Source organism: Cajanus cajan, chromosome 2 (genome assembly GCF_000230855.2).
Source record: "Cajanus cajan strain Asha chromosome 2, NIPB_CcT2T_4, whole genome shotgun sequence".
NCBI lineage: Eukaryota > Viridiplantae > Streptophyta > Magnoliopsida > Fabales > Fabaceae > Cajanus > Cajanus cajan.
The window spans coordinates 29,224,400-29,241,386 of NC_138518.1; the positions used below are offsets into that span (position 1 = coordinate 29,224,400).

Consider the following 16,987-nt stretch of genomic DNA (forward strand, 5'->3'; position numbering starts at 1 on the left):
ATTCTTTTAAAATTTGTGAAAACCTTTTCTCTTGCAAAAATGAGTGATCATTCTCGTGATAGTAGTGTGCATGGTAAATATTCTCCTAAGAGTCATAAAAGCACTAAAGATGAGCTTAGAAAACTTAGGGAATATATTAGGAGAAAAGAAATCAAAAAAGAAAAAAACAATGAAACCATAAAAGAGTTGTTGAATAAGCTTATGGTGGGGGGTGAGACTAGCAAACCCCATGCCAATAAGGGTCATGGACCTTCTAGGTCCCATAAACATAAATATGAAACACCATGTGAGGGTGATCTATTAAATGCCCAAAGGTTATTAACCAACCAATTAAAAGAACAAGATCAATCACAAGGAGGAAACCTTTTTCATTCTAGATGCAAAATTTTCAAGAAAACATGTTCTCTCATTGTTGATAGTGAGTCTTGTAACAATTTTGTAAGTCAACGGTTGGTTGATAAACTTAACTTAACTACTATAGCCCATCCTAAATCTTATAAACTTCAATGGCTTAATAAGGATGGACCTATAGAAGTTAAGGAACAAGTAAGTGTGCCTTTCTCCATTGGAAAATACCAAGATGAAGTTTTCTGTGATGTCATTCCAATGGATACAAGTCACATTCTACTTGGAAGGCCATGGCAACATGATAGAAAAGCCATTCATGATGGTGTTAGCAACAAAATTTGCCTAGTCCATCTAGGCAAGAAACATACTTTGATTCCTCTTACACCTTCCCAAGTGTTAGAGGATCAAAAAGTCATGAAAAAGAAATTTGAGGAAGAAAAAAGAAAGGAAAAATTAGAAAAAAAACAAAACCTCTTAAGTCTTGAGAAGGAGGGAGGGAAGGTTATAGAGTTGGAAGGAAGTGTCCCTTCCAAAGAAGTTGTTCCTAGAAGTCAATTTTCAATAAATCATGAACAACCTCTTTACCTTCTCAATACAAAAAAGACACTACTCTTGGAAAAGAGTAAGGAGGATAGTGTCTCCTCCAAAAATTTTATGCAAAAGGAAAGTCACTTTTTAATTCAAAATGATTGCAAAAAGACTTTTCTTCTTCATAAAGATTTTAGCTCTTTTCCTACTTCTGCCACAACCTTAGAGCTTAAGATCCACAACCTAAATATTTTTGAAAATAATGGATCTCAAGTTCTTAGTCTTGTGAAGAAGAAGTGGACTTCACCTAGTTCTACTTCTTATGCTACTACTTTGGTGGTGCCCAAAGTAGACAGCCATTGTCTATTTAGGACTTCTCTTACTTTAGTTGTTCTAATAAAGCACCCAACCTTTGGTTTATATTGTTTATTAGATACATCTCATAGTGTCTTATTTTCTACTTTTGATCTTAAGGGAAGTTCAAACTTCTTTGAACTTAATTTTACTACTTCCCTTCAAGACCAAATTAGATTCTATGACTTTTCTAAACTCTTTACACCCTCTTCCATGATGTATCTAACATATAATATGATCAAGGGTTGTCTAGGTAGTTTCCTTATTATATTCACTTTGTTTTCTTGTAGAAGCCTAGGTTACTACATAGGGTACTTTAGGAAAGATACCTTAGTATGTAGGAGTACTTCACTAGTTTCTTATAGTTTTAGTATTTTAACATTTTTAGGATTTAGTTTTACACTTAGACTACACTATAGTGAGGATCCTATTCTTATGCTTAGAGAACCCATCCATCAAAGTCTAAGAACCCTTGGTAGGACTATAGAAGGGATTCCTCATAGGGTGCACTTTCCACATGTATTATATGCATATTTTATTACTAATGCTTTGCTTCTTATTTTTGTAGGTGATGCTATCCTTGTGGAAGGGCCACGGGATTTGAGGACAAATCCTTTCAAAGGGGGAGGGTATGATGGAAATCTAATCCCCAAGGATCCATTTGGAAGAGGTAAGACCAAGAAAGGCGAAGGTTGATCCAAGGAGGCTCACCCATGAAGACCATTGGGCCTTTAACTAGGTCCATGGTTAGGAAGCTAGAGGAGACTTCTAAAGAGGAGGTGCTTCAAAGACCTTTGCTCATCATGAGCATTGATTATAGTTCCTCTTATTAGTCTCTTAAGTTTCCATTGTACATACTTGTATAGTTGTTTTCTTGTACCTTGTATATAGTAGATACTTGTATAGGTGTATTTTTGCCTTTGTATTTGTGAGGCACTTTATTTCCTTTCTAGTAGCTATTGTATATTGTTTCTAGGGTAGGTTACTTGGGCACTTTGACTCCATTTAACCTAGCCTAGAAATACACTCTTTCTTAGTTTTCTAGTAGTAGGAATAGGAGTGGCATTAGCAAACTAGAGAGTGTCTCTAGTAAGCTAGAGAGTGTTCCTAGCAATTTAGCCAAAAGGTGGTCCTAGGCTAAAATTTACATATTGGACTCATTTTACTCCTAATTTTTCATAGATTTGATTTAGCTAGGTTCCATTCACATTGGATGAACCTAACTAAACCAAATTAACAATTTTAAAATGTGATTGGAGTGAAATAATTCCAAAGAGCCGCCCACCTAGATATGTTCACACTTGTGTTCACACTTGTGTTCACACTTGTGTTCACACTTGGCCAAATAGCTTGGTGCTTCTCAAGCTTGGAAGCTTGAAGCACAAGCTTCTCCTTAGCAAGCTTACCAAGCAAGCTAAGAGAAAAGCTTGCTCTCCAAGCCTCTAGACCATGAGTAGTTAGCTAGAACTTACCATGGTTCCTAGTGAACCATGGTTAAGACTAGCTTACTCTCCAAGCTTCCTACTCCTATAATTTCGTTTTTCCTTCTTTGTAAAACACTTTTGATGAATTAGAGATTGTATTTTCTGAGTTGAGTTCAGATTTCTCTCTTCCAAAAGTCCCTAAACCTCTTTGAGTGCATCCAATTCTCTTATCCCTTCCATAGAAGAGTGTGGTGAGAATTGAAGGGGCTTATCTCTTCTCCAAGGAGTGGCGCCTCTTGGGAGTGTTCTTCCACCAACCGTGGTGGCTTTAAGGCTTCCTCCTCCATAGGAAGCCTTAACCAAGCATAGAAAAGAATCAAGGAGTTCAAGATCTAGGGAGGAGCTTGAAGGAAACTCAACATCAATCCGGGTCTCCAACAAGTTTTCCATCACTTTTGGTACCCAATATTGGACTCATTTTGATTCTTGTAATTTTTCCTATTATTTGTATTTGGTTGGGCAATGTATTAAGGCCTTTAGAGTACGAATTTGGAAGAAACTTTAAATAGGTAAGTCATGCAAAATCTAAGTTTTAGGAGCCGTTTGAGTTGAATTTAAGTCACATGTTTTAAGCCATGGGTGGCTGAACATGTGCACATTTAAATCCAACTCAAATTCTTGATAGATGCAACTTAGATGCACCTTGGATCCACATCTCACGGAAGTGCACATGGGGTTGGAAATTTGAATTCAAATTTCTCATTTGAATTCAAATTTTGGCGCCACTTGCATGCTTAAAGACTTGGCGCCAAGGAGCCTTGATTTCGCACCTATTTAAGCTTCTCCCTTCACATTTGTAAATCACTTTGAACCTTAATGAGATTTCTTAAAATTCACTTCAGTCAAGTCTCTCTCAAAGTCACCCCAAAGAGTCCATAGTCTTAGCCTTAGGAATCCTAATTTCTAAGCCTTGGCCGTGAGCATTCTTTTGAGATTTCTAGCTAGGATACTTCCATCTTAGCCTAGGGAATCATTTTCTTCTTATTCTCAAGTCATACTTCAATCCGAAATTCTTGATCAAGGAAAAGGATTCGTGAGCTTGGAGGAGGAAAAGGAAGCAAAATCTTCCACTTCACTTACCTACTCCATCATGATGTCTATGTGACATTGGGGCTTGAGAGTAGTTAGCAATTATGTTATCTCTTTTGTTTTAGTTAAGTACATGTAAGCTATAATTTGACTTCTACTACTCCGCTTATTTATTCTTTAGATGAATTGGATTTTTTATTTATAATTTTAAATGAGGATGAATTGAGATGTTATGGGCTATTTATATTCATTATATGGTATTACTCTTGGGGTAGATGGGTGTCATAGTGTGCGAGAGAGAAAGAAAATAAGGACATCCGCACCACTAGAAATCGCCTCAATGATGAGGGTGATTCTTGTGAAAGGTTGAAAGCAACCATGACAAACAACAATGGTAAAAGTTAATAACTACATGAAGACGATGAAAGGATCGAAGGTTTGTGGTAAGTGATTAGTTTTCTTCTTTATTTTAATTCATTTAATAGTTAAATTAATAAAGGAAAAGTTTTAACCATTTGTTATGTGTTCATCTTGGATTCATAAGTGCACCATTTTCTTACTTTTATTTCCTTGTATTTATACACTTTCTTTAAATTGGCTTGTTTAATTTAGTTTCAAAATTCCTTATGCACATGGTCAAGTATTGCCCCACTTTTGGGGAGCAAATCTACTAGAAGAAGATTCTTGGAGGCTTTTTCTACAATTTGTGAAGAAGATTCTTGGAGGGTTTTGCTACAATTTGGTAAAAGATTCTTAGAAGGTTTCACTATAATTTGGGAAGATATCCTATGAGGGTGGCCTTGTCAACAACCAACATAATATAAGATTTATAGAAGTTTTTTTTTTCTTTTTCTTTTTCTTTTTCATTTTATTTTTTTTTATTTTTTTTTATTTTTTTTATTTTGTAACATGTTATTTGTATTTTATTTATAATGAACATTATTCGATATGGGTTTGAAGAGCCCAATTTAAGTTTTGTTTCTAAATTTTGTGCATGTTATGAGTTAACATTATATTTGATTTTTATTAAAGTTTTGAATTTAGACTAGCTCAATTTATTTATTTTGTAAAAATCTAATAATAAAAAGTAATGGAACAATACAAAAATAATGGAAGAAATAAAAAGGTTAAAATTGGGTGTTCTTATAAATAATTTGTCTCATATACAGATAATAAAGTCAAACAAAACTAATTATTAGAAACATAGTTGATTATTAATGATGGATAATTTGTAGATAAAATAGAACACAAATTGAATGCAATTGCAGAAGAATATATTTGTTGAAAAAATTATTGTGATTTATCAACAGATTATCCGTCGATAGTTATCGATAAATGTTTTTGTCAATAATTACTAATGAATATTTCCTATGGAAGTATTCGTCAAAAATTACCAATGGATTAAAAAGTTATCGACATAATATCTTTTTTTTTGACAACCACATTTCAACATAATTGGTCTATTGAAAATCATCAAAACTCCTATTTTACCGAATGATTTTCATTATTACAAATAGATTATGACTATCAGTAATTTATGTTTTTCTTGTAGTGGGGAATTAAAAAGTAGTGGGAAGGAAGGGAGAAGAAAGCACTAAAAAGGAAGGGGGAGAATAATCACCGTGGATGAGGGAGAAGAAAAGGATAAAGCATGCATGGGGTGGGGAGGAGAAGCATGTTCACAAGTTGGTGATTTTGTTGGGAAAGGGGGGAAAGAAGCATGTGTATAAAGACTTAATGATTTTATACAAGATTTGGTAATTTTGTTTAGGAAAGGGTTGATGATTGATGGTGGGCCATGGAGCCTCTACATTCAAGGATATTTCACTTTGTTGAATGTGAAAACCACTTTATGTCGAATTTTTTTTTACTGTTGATGCAATATGATTGATTATTTCAAGTCAAATTTTTATTTTATTGTTCTAAAAACGTTATCATTATAATTTCAAATTTTTGCATTTGTTTTTATGTAAATTTATTATTATGTGTGAATAATAGTTTTATAAATTGTTTCACTAATGTCATTATTATGCATACTTTATTTAAACCCAAAGATCTTTAGTGTTGTTATTATCAAAATATTCTTTGCTTTCCATTAAATGGATTCCAAACAATATAATTATAATTGTTACATGATTTTTTTTTTGCAAAACCAACTACCACCACCATCTTGTATTGAACAAAATTCTCAAAATCCTCACCACTTTATGTATCCTTTGAAGTTAGCGGAAAAACACATAGAAGGGGGGTTGAATATGTCTGTGTATGTGAATAAAGGATTTTAATACATTTTCGCAATAAGGCTCTCTTTCTTCCATTAAAAGTATTATTGATGAATGTTTTAATTGAAACAGCCCAAGATTAGTTTATCAAAATCATTTTGCGTCTAGGAGTTTCATCGTTTGCAAAGAGAAAATTACTACTTAACAAAAACTGTTCTTTTAGAATAATCAATTGAGCAAATATAGTTTTCATCTAAGGATAGCTTTAATAGACGATAATTATTGGACGAAGTTTTCAGTGAATTAGATCGACCACATAAAGTGCATTTGAAACATTAAACCATATAGCTACGTCCAGTCTCCTTCAATTGAAGGGTTCCACTAGATAAATAATTAAAAACAAGTATTGTTTGTTCAGCCTCTTCAAGCTCGTAGTGAGTATTATAGACCACCCAGGTCACGACCACTCCTGGTCCCAAGTATTCTCAACCACTTCTGGCTCGTTTGCTTCACTCATAGACGCTAGTATTCTTAAATCACTTCTGGTTCTCCAAGTATTCTCGACCACTCCTGGCCCTTTAGCTTCACTCACCAATGCTAGTATTCTTAAACCACTTCTGGTTCTCCAAGTATTCTCGACCACTCCTGGCCCATCAGCTTCACTCACCAACGCTAGTATTCTTAAACCACTTCTGGTTCTCCAAGTATTCTCGACCACTCCTGGCCCGTTAGCTTCACTTACCAACGCTAGTATTCTTAAACCACTTCTGGTTCCCCATGTATTATCGACCACTCCTGGCCCGTGGGCTTCATTCACCAATGCTAAACCACTTCTGGCCCCCCAAGTATTCTCGACCACTCCTGGCCCGTCAGCTTCACTCACCAATGCTAGTATTCTCTTATCATCCACTTCTGGCTAACAGTGAGTATTCTTTGACAAGCCCCTCCGGGCTTTACAAGTATTCTTTTCCTAGCCTTTTCAGGCTCTATAATAAATTGGCTAGACAAGTTTGGTTTGAGTGTTTGGGTTACTCTCAAGGAGAGGATACATATATGATCTACACTCACTAAGGTTTTGTTCCTAAGACACACATGTTTGGAACTCCTTAGTTTACAGAGATGAATACACTATTGGTACATTCGACTCTCTACGCTCTATCTCTGGTTTTGTTGTTTTATGGGCTTGATATCACTTGGTTAAGAATGCAAAAATGGAAGCCAACCTTCCAAGGTTTGAGATAGTGATATATATATATATATATATATATATATATATATATATATATATATATATATATATATTGTCTTGTAGGATTTGTCCATTGCAAGTGTCCGTTGAAGCAGATATAGTCGTTCATGACTAGTTCAATCTTCTCATTTAATGCTTGAGTTCTTGCATTAAATGTTGATTCTTGTGATAGACCTTGCGTGAAGTCTTTTTTGCCTTGTTAGCAGCCGTGTCTGAATTTAGTAGAGACCTAGGAACCTTTTTGTCCTTTTCTGGTCACATAGCTGTAGAGTGTTGTTCTTTAACTGAAAAAGTGATGTATTTTTTTGACACATGCATGCTTTTACTTTTGCGTACTTTTCTTCTTCTTCTTTTCTTCTCTTTGATCACGCGTTTATGTTGAGAGCTTTTGTGTGGTTGTAGACGATGTTTTTGTTTGTCTCTTGAGATTTGATTCTTTGATTGCTTGTGTGGCAGTCTTTATCTTCGTCTGTTGGTCCTTTGCATGTCAATCTTGATCTTCGTCTTAGCTTCTGAATTTAATGTTTTGACTTTTCTTTTGATTTGGTCAACAATGTGAGTATCAGACATTGTTTTCGTTTGGAGTGTCTTTCAATCTGTGTTATCCTTTGTCTTAAGCATTGTTGACTTTCTTCTTATCTTTGTCTCATGCTTGGTTCATTTCTTCATGTCGCACTGGAGGTTGTTCTTGACACACATCCATCTTAACTGTTCTTTTAACAGAGTTGACCATCTGGTTTCATCTGATGTTCGATACAACTTTTCTTGTTCCAGTTTTGGTCTTGTTTTGGCTTTTCCTATGATCCACCAACGTCTCTTACTTGTAGTAGGCCTCGTCTAGTGTTTGTTGAATGTTCTTCAGTTCGTGATCAGATCTAAATTTGATGACTTATGCGTTCTTCTGAGAGTGTGGATGCTAGGTAGGTCTTCTCGTTGTGACTTCGGACGCAATCCAGCATTCTTGGTTTTTGTCTGTGTATTTGAGTCTCCGTCTGGTTAGCTGTGGAAGCTCTTGACTCCATCTAGGATGCTTTGACTTAGTTTTGTCCATCGTCCATGGTCTTGTATCATCTGAAGCTTCATTATTTTCCTTCTTGTGTTGGGCTTGATTTTGTTTGATCATTTGATCTCCTCATCTATCGTTTTGTTAGCTTTTGCCCTTCATCTTGGTTGCACGTGTCATGTTCTTTATTTCTTTGTGTCTGTGTTTGTGGGTGTCTTTGTCTGATATATTCCCTTCATTTGATCAACCTTTATCTAGTGCTTAGCTCATATCTCTTGGTTCTGGTGTAGACGGTAATACATGTATATTCTTTGTTCTTCAGCTAGCTTGTCTGTACTTATGTCTTTTATCTAAAACACTATCACCCTTGTTAGAAATAACAATATGCATTATATTTGTCTCATTCAAAACCTTACTAGGAATTGCTTCATCTGACTTAACAATCTCCCCCTTTTTGATGATGACAAATATAATTGATCAAAAGGTTTCAGATAAACTAATTTAGAGAGTGTTTGTATGGTATGGTAAGTTCATTGTATTTCTCCCCCTTAGTATATGTTCTCCCCCTTACTAGATTGTCTCTTAGTCGCGTCTGATTGTTTTTGATTTAGATAGTTGATTTGATTAATTCTTTTCTATTTCTCTCCCTTTGTAATCATCAAAAAGAAATTGATACCAGGGAGCATAATCAAGACAGAGCGATAGTCTTTTAATGAAACCTATATTCCAAAGTAGGTAATATGATAATTAATACTTCATGCAAGATTGTTTATCATGACTTTGATCAACCTAGATATCAAAACATAAATCGAAGCATTTCATTTATCAAGATGATAACTCTAAATGAAGCAAATATACTTAGTTAGATTAGATTGAGTTGAACTGTAGACGTACACTAGAAAAAAAATGTGTACGACAAGTGAATCACACTATCACTTTTCTCATTTTTAGTCATCAAGATAGATGAGTTTCTAAGTGTATCCAAACATCAGAAAGATTTATGCAGTAAGCGAGATGCTTAGGGAGTAAGAAAATTTGTAATCATGAGCAGAATAATTTATTCATCAAATGAAAGTTCTAAGGACGAATGTATTTATCTGAAAATTTTCTCTTTTCAATAAACTTATTTATCACCATCAAAAAAAGGAGAGAATATTAGATAAAAAAATCTTGGATCCCGTAGAATATGAGTTTTAATCATAGCAAACATAGACGTTTTTCTAAGAGAATTTTTTTTTTCTTCTAGATTATACTGTGAGATGAATTGTGATAAAATGATTAGTTATATTGACATTAAGTCTTTCAAATGAACTACTTTATCTATAAGGCAAAAGTATTTAATATATATCATTTATGATGTTTGTTAACCAAATATTATTTGTCTATGTTACTCTTTAACAAATTGAAAGGAATAAAAAGCCTATTTAGTGTTCGCACTACTAAACAGAATAAATAGTTTTCTTGATCAAATAAGAAGTGACAATTTGATGAAAAACATTCAATGCACCAACATATACTTCTCTTTACAAGGAATGAAGATGAAAACAGATGAAGCAAGCCCATGAGAGACACTCAAGGATTTGCAACGGTTATCTTCATGGAACACCTATAAAAGGAAGCTTGAAGATTCAGAAAAAGTTAGAGATCATCAATTGTAAAAAATTTATACTCATTCATTCTATAAAAGATGTGCACTTAATTTGGTTGTATCACACCTTGATAATAAGATGAAACAACAAAATTATTTCCTAATTTTAACTTTGTGTTATTACTTTGAGTCTGAAGAGACTTGATTGTAAAAAAGAATACTTCAGTAGTTGCTTAAAAAGGAAAATCAAGAAAACTTATGTTGAGATAGAAGTGACTTGTGAAAAAATACTTGTATCTTTGTAAGAGATAGTGAAACTTTAGCAGATTGATTAAGAATTAGGTGTAGTCTTAGTTGTTGAAATAAATCCATATAAAACATTATGTGGTCTTCTCTCTTAAATCTTCATTTGCACTCGTTAGACTTTACAACTACTTCACTATCTCAAAAAAGTGTTAAGTTTTTTATTAAAACTATTCAATACTCCATTTCTAGTGTCTTGCTTTTTCTCCACTATACTAATTATTATTTAATTTATAAAGTCTACAAAAACTTAATATTATCAAAATGTTATAAAATGTCATTTTGGTAACATTTTTAAAAATGTTGTCATTAGTTTGTAAAATATTGTTAAAAGTCTTTAATAACATATATTTTATCTTATATTAAATAAAATATTGTAAAAATATATTAATAACATTTATTCATAATTTACTAACATTTTATGTTTTGTTGTAAGGAAACACCCCATGTTCTTTGGAGTAATTTAGGGATCCACGGCCAAAAAATAGAATCCCTTTCTTGGCATCAATGGTCTAATTATTTAAAAATGTATGAGCATTAGTGACCATTCAGCTAACTTTTTTTCCCCAAAACAACATTTTAAACAATTCAAAGAGTAAATTCAAATATTATTCTAATAGGTTAGAAAGCATGAAAACGACACAGAACACAAATACAATATGAGACATAGAGATATGATAAATTTTAGAAAATATATAACGCATGACTATAGCATATCATAATAAAATTTATCTAAATTTAATATTCAATATAAATTTTAAATAATAAAAGAATTCATATGCTAAAATTTATGTAATTAATGTGATATTTCATTTGGTATTGGCATAAACGTGAAAAAAAAAATCATCATAAAATTGAAAGAAAAAAAAAATAAATGCAACAAAAGTATTTGTCAATTTTTAAAAAATGGACCAGGGGTTGAACTATTGAAGATAATGTTCAAAATTCTAACCATGGTTGGATCCATAATAATTATATAATGTTTTTAATTTTTAATACAATATATTAATTAGCAAAGTTAAACAAAAAAAAAACATAATATTTAAAATTAAAATTCACTTCTAAATGTGATCACTCAACATATAATTCATGACATACAATATTTAAAATTAAAAAAAAAATCAAATAAACTCCTTCTGGTCATTTATATATAAAAATAGATACTATTTTTTTTCTTAATTATAATTAAGATACACTTACTTTAAGATATATTAATTATTAAATTTTTTTTATATCTTTATTGAAATCTATTAATAAAACACCCTATCCGTCATGTAATATAGATCTATTTATTAATTTATTAACAATGTAAATGATTTAATTTTAGTGATGAAAAAAAGTTATCTTTTAAATTAAGTATAAGATATATTATGAATAACGAATAGTACCTTTACTATACATAAAACCTTTTTTAAATTTATTGTTTTCCCCTTTTTATAAGACTATCATTTTCTAATTGCCAGTTGTATTAATAATTTTTTAAAATACCTTTATTTAATTAATAATTTTTTAAAACAAAAATAATAAATACTTGAAATTAATTAGATAAAAGTTTTCTCTCTCTTATAAGAGTTGTAGAAGATATGTAAATACATAGACGCTCCTCTCATCTAATTTGACATTATTCACATTTTAAATATTAATTAATTAGGTAAGAAATAATTAAGTATAAAGAGAATGTTAATTTAAGATATATTAAGAGTAATTTTGAACTAGTTTAAATTATTGATAAATTTAATATTATTAAATAAATTAACTAATTTTTTAAATGGTATAATTTAATTGAGGACATTATAATTAACGACGAAGTTAATGATAATAATTTCTATTAGAAATTACAATTAGAAACTAATTACATATAATTAATATAATTATCTATCATAATATTAAGTTGAACTATATCAGTCACCATTATATTAAGTTTTTTTTAGAACTATATTAAGTTTTTTTTTAATTAAAATAAAATAAAAAGTTTTTTACCAAATTAACTGATCTTGGGTTGGTTTCCCAATTTAAGGCTGGTTAAACTAGATTTATACAGGTTCTTTGCAAAATCAGTTGTTAGGATTGAATGAACCGGTTTAGTGACTAATTTTTTATTTAACTGGTTTGATCGGCCAATTCGGTTTCATCTTGAGAACACTGGTATTTTGTAGTGTCCATGCTAATTAAGACCCAATACGACTATTGTTTAGAAGTGTTGGTGATTTAGACATGTGGCTCTCACTTAGATAGAGGAGGCACCAAATTACTAATAGATATATTAGCATAATGCATATAACTCATACCAAACTGTTTTAATCAGTTTTTCTAGCAAGATGATCTTACGGTCCAAGATGATCTTAAAATTTTCAATTTACATCCTCACAATGATGTAACAATCCTGATCTTTACATTTGTCTTAGGGTATGAAGGAGGAGATTTTATGATGATGGTAAACAAATTTAGGTACTGTTGTAAATGAGTTTATAGTATCCTTGTACCAGATTAATAAATTTCTTTTGCTGTTAAAAAAAATATTCCAAAACTCCATTCCAAACTTTAGTGATACAGATTCAATCAATTATCAATTGTCCAGTGTAATCTTAATGCATAAATAAGTGGGGGTTTAATTCATTTGGCACTTGGTTGATGACTTTATATCAACTTTATAATATAAAGTTTTGTTCTGAGCTTGATAAAACAATTGGTGAATGACTTTCGAATGTGCTAGACAATGGCTTCAAAATTCGATGTTTCAAACTTCGACCTCTCAAAATGCAAGACATTATTAGTTTCAAGAGACTGCAAGACATGGTCAAAATTGTTGACATCATGATTCATCCAACACAAGGGAACGTAACAAATCTAGAGAGAAAGAATGTTGGTTCTGCAACATGGACAATGAGAATTATTTTTCAACCATGGTTTCAAGCATCTGTCATGGAACCTATGAGCACAAGGAAGATGAATTAGTGTCTCTCCAACCCTGAATGATTCCAAGCACACTGCACAATCCTCTTGTTCTGAGGCCTTCATGCTCCACTTGGTCCAACTGAACTTCATTGAACCACTTTTCTTTGTGCCATATACCTCTGTGTGCAACTCTGCTACACTTGTTCCTCTTCCCTCCGCACACTTTGTGCTGTTTTGCCTGCTAAATAAATGATTAGTCATAAATTTCACAAATTCCCAATAGATGAAATATCCCTCTTTGATGTTAGATTCGTCTTCTAGGTGTCATCAACCAACAAGCCCAATTCAAAAATTCAACCTTTTAGTCATGACCCCACAATTCCAAAAACTTAATACAAGAGCTACTTGAGCCTTTAGTGAGGATAATGCTTCTCAGGCTGAAATAAAATTTGTGATACTATGACATAAACCAACAATTTCAAAAGCATAGACAATTAGACTAAGACACACAAATATGATCTTTTACATAGTATTAGTTTTCTATACATGGTTAGTTTTTTTTTTTCTTTCATAAGTTATATATCAATAACTTCTAATTGATACTATTTATCTATCCACAATTTCTAATTGATTTAACCGTAAAAAAAACTTAATTTAATACTGACTATGCATATCTATTATCCACGAATATTAACGGTCCAGTAAACTTTAATGGGAAGCGTGTAAACTTTTTAATACTGACTTCAAATTTTATAGACAATTCTTTTTTATAGTCATTCCACAGTTCACTCAAAAAACCAGATCTGAGCAAAAAAATGTTAGGATTTTTTTATACCTTTTGTTTTCTGACATCCTTTGTGATCTGAACTTGTCATCCAATCTCTGTCTGGCTTCTCTGGCTGCACCTACCATATTCTCATCTAGGTGTGTCTGGTATAACGTGCCTCTATGCTGATTTCATTTAAATCCAAAAATAAAAAAATTAATGCAGCCCTTCAACAGTGATGATGAATTGAAAAACATGCATATAAACAGAAAGAAAAGGAGATTCAACTGAGGGTATAGGACACAAACCAGTGAGGAGGATGAAGAAAGACGAGATTCATGGCTGCTTGCATACAAACAGAAAGAAGAGCGCCTTGTGAATATATTATGTGAAGCTAATGAAGTTGAATTTGAATCTAAGCATCCATGAATGCGTCTCTTTCTTGCACATTCAACTCCTGGAAGCACTCCAGCCATTTTGTCTTTGTTTCAATCGTTCACAAATGAGGAACTTGGATGCATTGTCCCTCGTGATGGACTTGTCTATGTATCATGGTTGATTTGTCCTGTCTCTGTTAGTGCTTTGATGACTAATTAATAGAAAGAGAAATGATGATTTGGAAAGCAGACTCTCTGTGTCAAAACCAAAGAAAATAGACATTGGGATGTCACTGTTATTGCCATAATGCCATTGCTTTGTGGAATACGTTAAAGGGCAAAATTAGGCCACAAACCTTGACAGATATTTTGTTCCATTTTCTCTTTTATATTTTTACCTTAAAAGAAGTATTAAAACATTTTTTTAAAAACAGTTCAATACATTTTCATAATAATCATTCTTTTAGAAGAATAATGAGTACAACAGCTCACTAAATAAAGAGCAAAATTTATATCTTCAATTCTATAATAAGTGTCTTTTTAAAATGAGTGTTATGTTAGAAAAATGTTTTTATATATAAGAATGAAGGTAGTAATATGAAAAATTTGCACACATAATAAATATAAAATACAAAATTTAATATTATCTTCATTTCTTTATAATTAATCGTTTAAGTTTATTTTATACAAATCAATAAGTTTAAAGTAAATTTGTTTTTAGTATCTCAAATTTAAAAATGATTTTTTTAGTCATATAATTTCAAAAAATCTAGTTTTAATCTATCAAGTTTCAAATAATATTTAAGACAATGACAAATTGAGATGATTATACAATATTAATGAGTTTAATATAATATTTTTACTAACAAATATATAAATAAGTGAATTTTTTATAAAAATATTTCATAAATTTACTAGCAAAATTTGATTATTAAGATTAAAATAAGATTTTTTTGAAAAGTTTAAAGGATTAAAACGATTCATTTTAAATTGAAGAGACTAAAATTAAATTTATCTTAGATTTAAAGATCGAAAATATATTTAAATTTATTTTTTTATTTTTATATAATGATTTTAACGTTTTTTATTAAATTTTTATTATTATTGTTTTTATAATAAATGCATAAAAAGTAATACAATAATTATTATTGTTTTAAAAAAAATAAAATAAAATAAAATAAAATTTTATTAAAAAGACACAAGTAAAAAAGCAGAGTATTAAATAATAATTTTAATTGTATGTCTTGGAATGCATAGTGACTAATACACTTACCTATCGTATTATAATAAGTCGAAAAGGTATCCCATAAATTTTAACTTCAAAAGTATCGGTTGTTGATCCGTGCAAGGTTGTCCCAACCCAACGCTCAATCAAACATCTCTCAACGGTTGCAATTGGATTTGGAAATCATTAAAAACAATAATATTAAAAACAATAATTTAATATTGGACTAAAAGAAAATTGTCATATAATTTATAATGACATTATATATGTCACTAAAAATTATTTTTACCCACATAAAAATTATAATATATGTTGATATATTATTAAAAAGTATAAGTATAGGCTATAATGACACATAAAATATATTCTTAAATTTCATTCAAAATTAATACTAAAATTGTGTGTAACTATATGTCAAATAGACATATACCTACATATATTATACTTATAGTAATATTTTTTGTATGTCACTATGTAATATTTATTGTAGTACAGAATAATATGTTTTTATTTTTTTATTTTTTTCCCTCTCAACACCATTTAAGTTGGCTGATTGTAAACTACTAAATTTTTTGTTTACTACTCCTTGTATCTCTCATTATATATTTTGTCTAACATTTTAGGTATTTTAAGTATTTTTTATCAAGTTTTAATTTTTTTTTAATTCGATTAGTTAAAATCAAATTGGATGAATTTATTTAGAGATCATACAGAATTTTACTCATTTTTTTTCTTCATTTACAGAATTTAAACATTAATTTTTTCTTAAGAAAATTAACAAACTTGTCAGTTGATTGTACTGAATATGCTCATAAGATTTTCAATTAGGTTATAATATTTTTTTCTTATAAATATAGTTAAATTTATTTTTTGTCTTTTAAAAATTCATTGTTTTAGTCATAATAATTTTTTTAAAAAATAATATTTATTATTAGTTATTTTCATTTAACTATATTACATTACATGTTACCCGTTACCTTAGTATGATCAAATTTATCTCACGTTAATTCTAAATAATGTTAGAAACCATTTAAAAAAAGTAAAACTTATAAGGAGTAAAACTAATAAATTTTTTTTGAAGAGTAAAATTTCATTTAGATGTGTTTACAAAGAATAAAAATATATATTACTCTTTTCAATTACATATAGTTTATGTTTTTTTTTTGGAACATAATTACATCTGGTTTAAGAAAATGCTTGTATAATATTTATTTCATCCATTTTATAAGAAAATATTATGTGTACTTTTTTATTTTAATTATAAAAATATAAACTTATTTTTAAATCTATTAATTGCTAAATTCCTTTTTATATTCTTATTTATTGTGAAGTCTATGTTAACAAGGCACTAAAATTATTTCTCAGAGAAGGAGATGTATTCAACCATAAATAACTAGTTATACAACTTATGAGGATCTGGATCAATTGATAAGAGAGTTATTTTAATTTAATCAGAGATCTTGAGTTTTAATGTTGAGTATGTAGTTGTATTAAATATTTTTAAAAAGTTTTGTTGCTTATAATGATTTTATCTAACTCGAAAATGATTTTCCTTAGTAAATGATACATGTGGTCTATATATATATAAACTATACCTACAAGTTGTTAGCTTGAAT

The 16,987-nt window shown here is 30.4% G+C and overlaps 1 protein-coding gene across 2 annotated transcripts; it reads right to left on the reverse strand.

Annotated features, from left to right (window-relative positions):
* Positions 1-12,902: 12,902 nt before the first annotated feature.
* On the reverse strand, positions 12,903-14,361 carry LOC109791887 (RING/U-box superfamily protein). Of its 2 annotated transcripts, none has more exons than XM_020351243.3 (3): positions 14,078-14,361; positions 13,839-13,954; positions 12,903-13,244 (listed from the first exon to the last, which is right to left on the reverse strand). In XM_020351243.3, exons 1-3 carry the CDS (start codon positions 14,243-14,245, stop codon positions 12,956-12,958), a joined length of 573 nt encoding a protein of 190 aa, XP_020206832.1. In that variant the 5' UTR covers positions 14,246-14,361; the 3' UTR covers positions 12,903-12,955. The 2 variants fall into 2 exon arrangements, with proteins under 2 accessions (XP_020206832.1, XP_020206833.1); XM_020351244.3 differs by having other exon boundaries at positions 12,903-13,241; positions 14,078-14,354.
* Positions 14,362-16,987: the final 2,626 nt, after the last annotated feature.

What these genes read in the sequence shown, in the direction of transcription:
- LOC109791887 (XM_020351243.3), bottom strand. Translation starts at nt 14,245, where the DNA reads ATGGCTGGAGTGCTTCCAGGAGTTGAATGTGCAAGAAAGAGACGCATT. An exon ending in TTTCTTCATCCTCCTCACTG is followed by an intron (nt 13,955 to 14,077) that starts GTTTGTGTCCTA and finishes AAATGAAATCAG; the next exon opens with CATAGAGGCACGTTATACCA. An exon ending in AGGATGTCAGAAAACAAAAG is followed by an intron (nt 13,245 to 13,838) that starts GTATAAAAAAAT and finishes TCATTTATTTAG; the next exon opens with CAGGCAAAACAGCACAAAGT.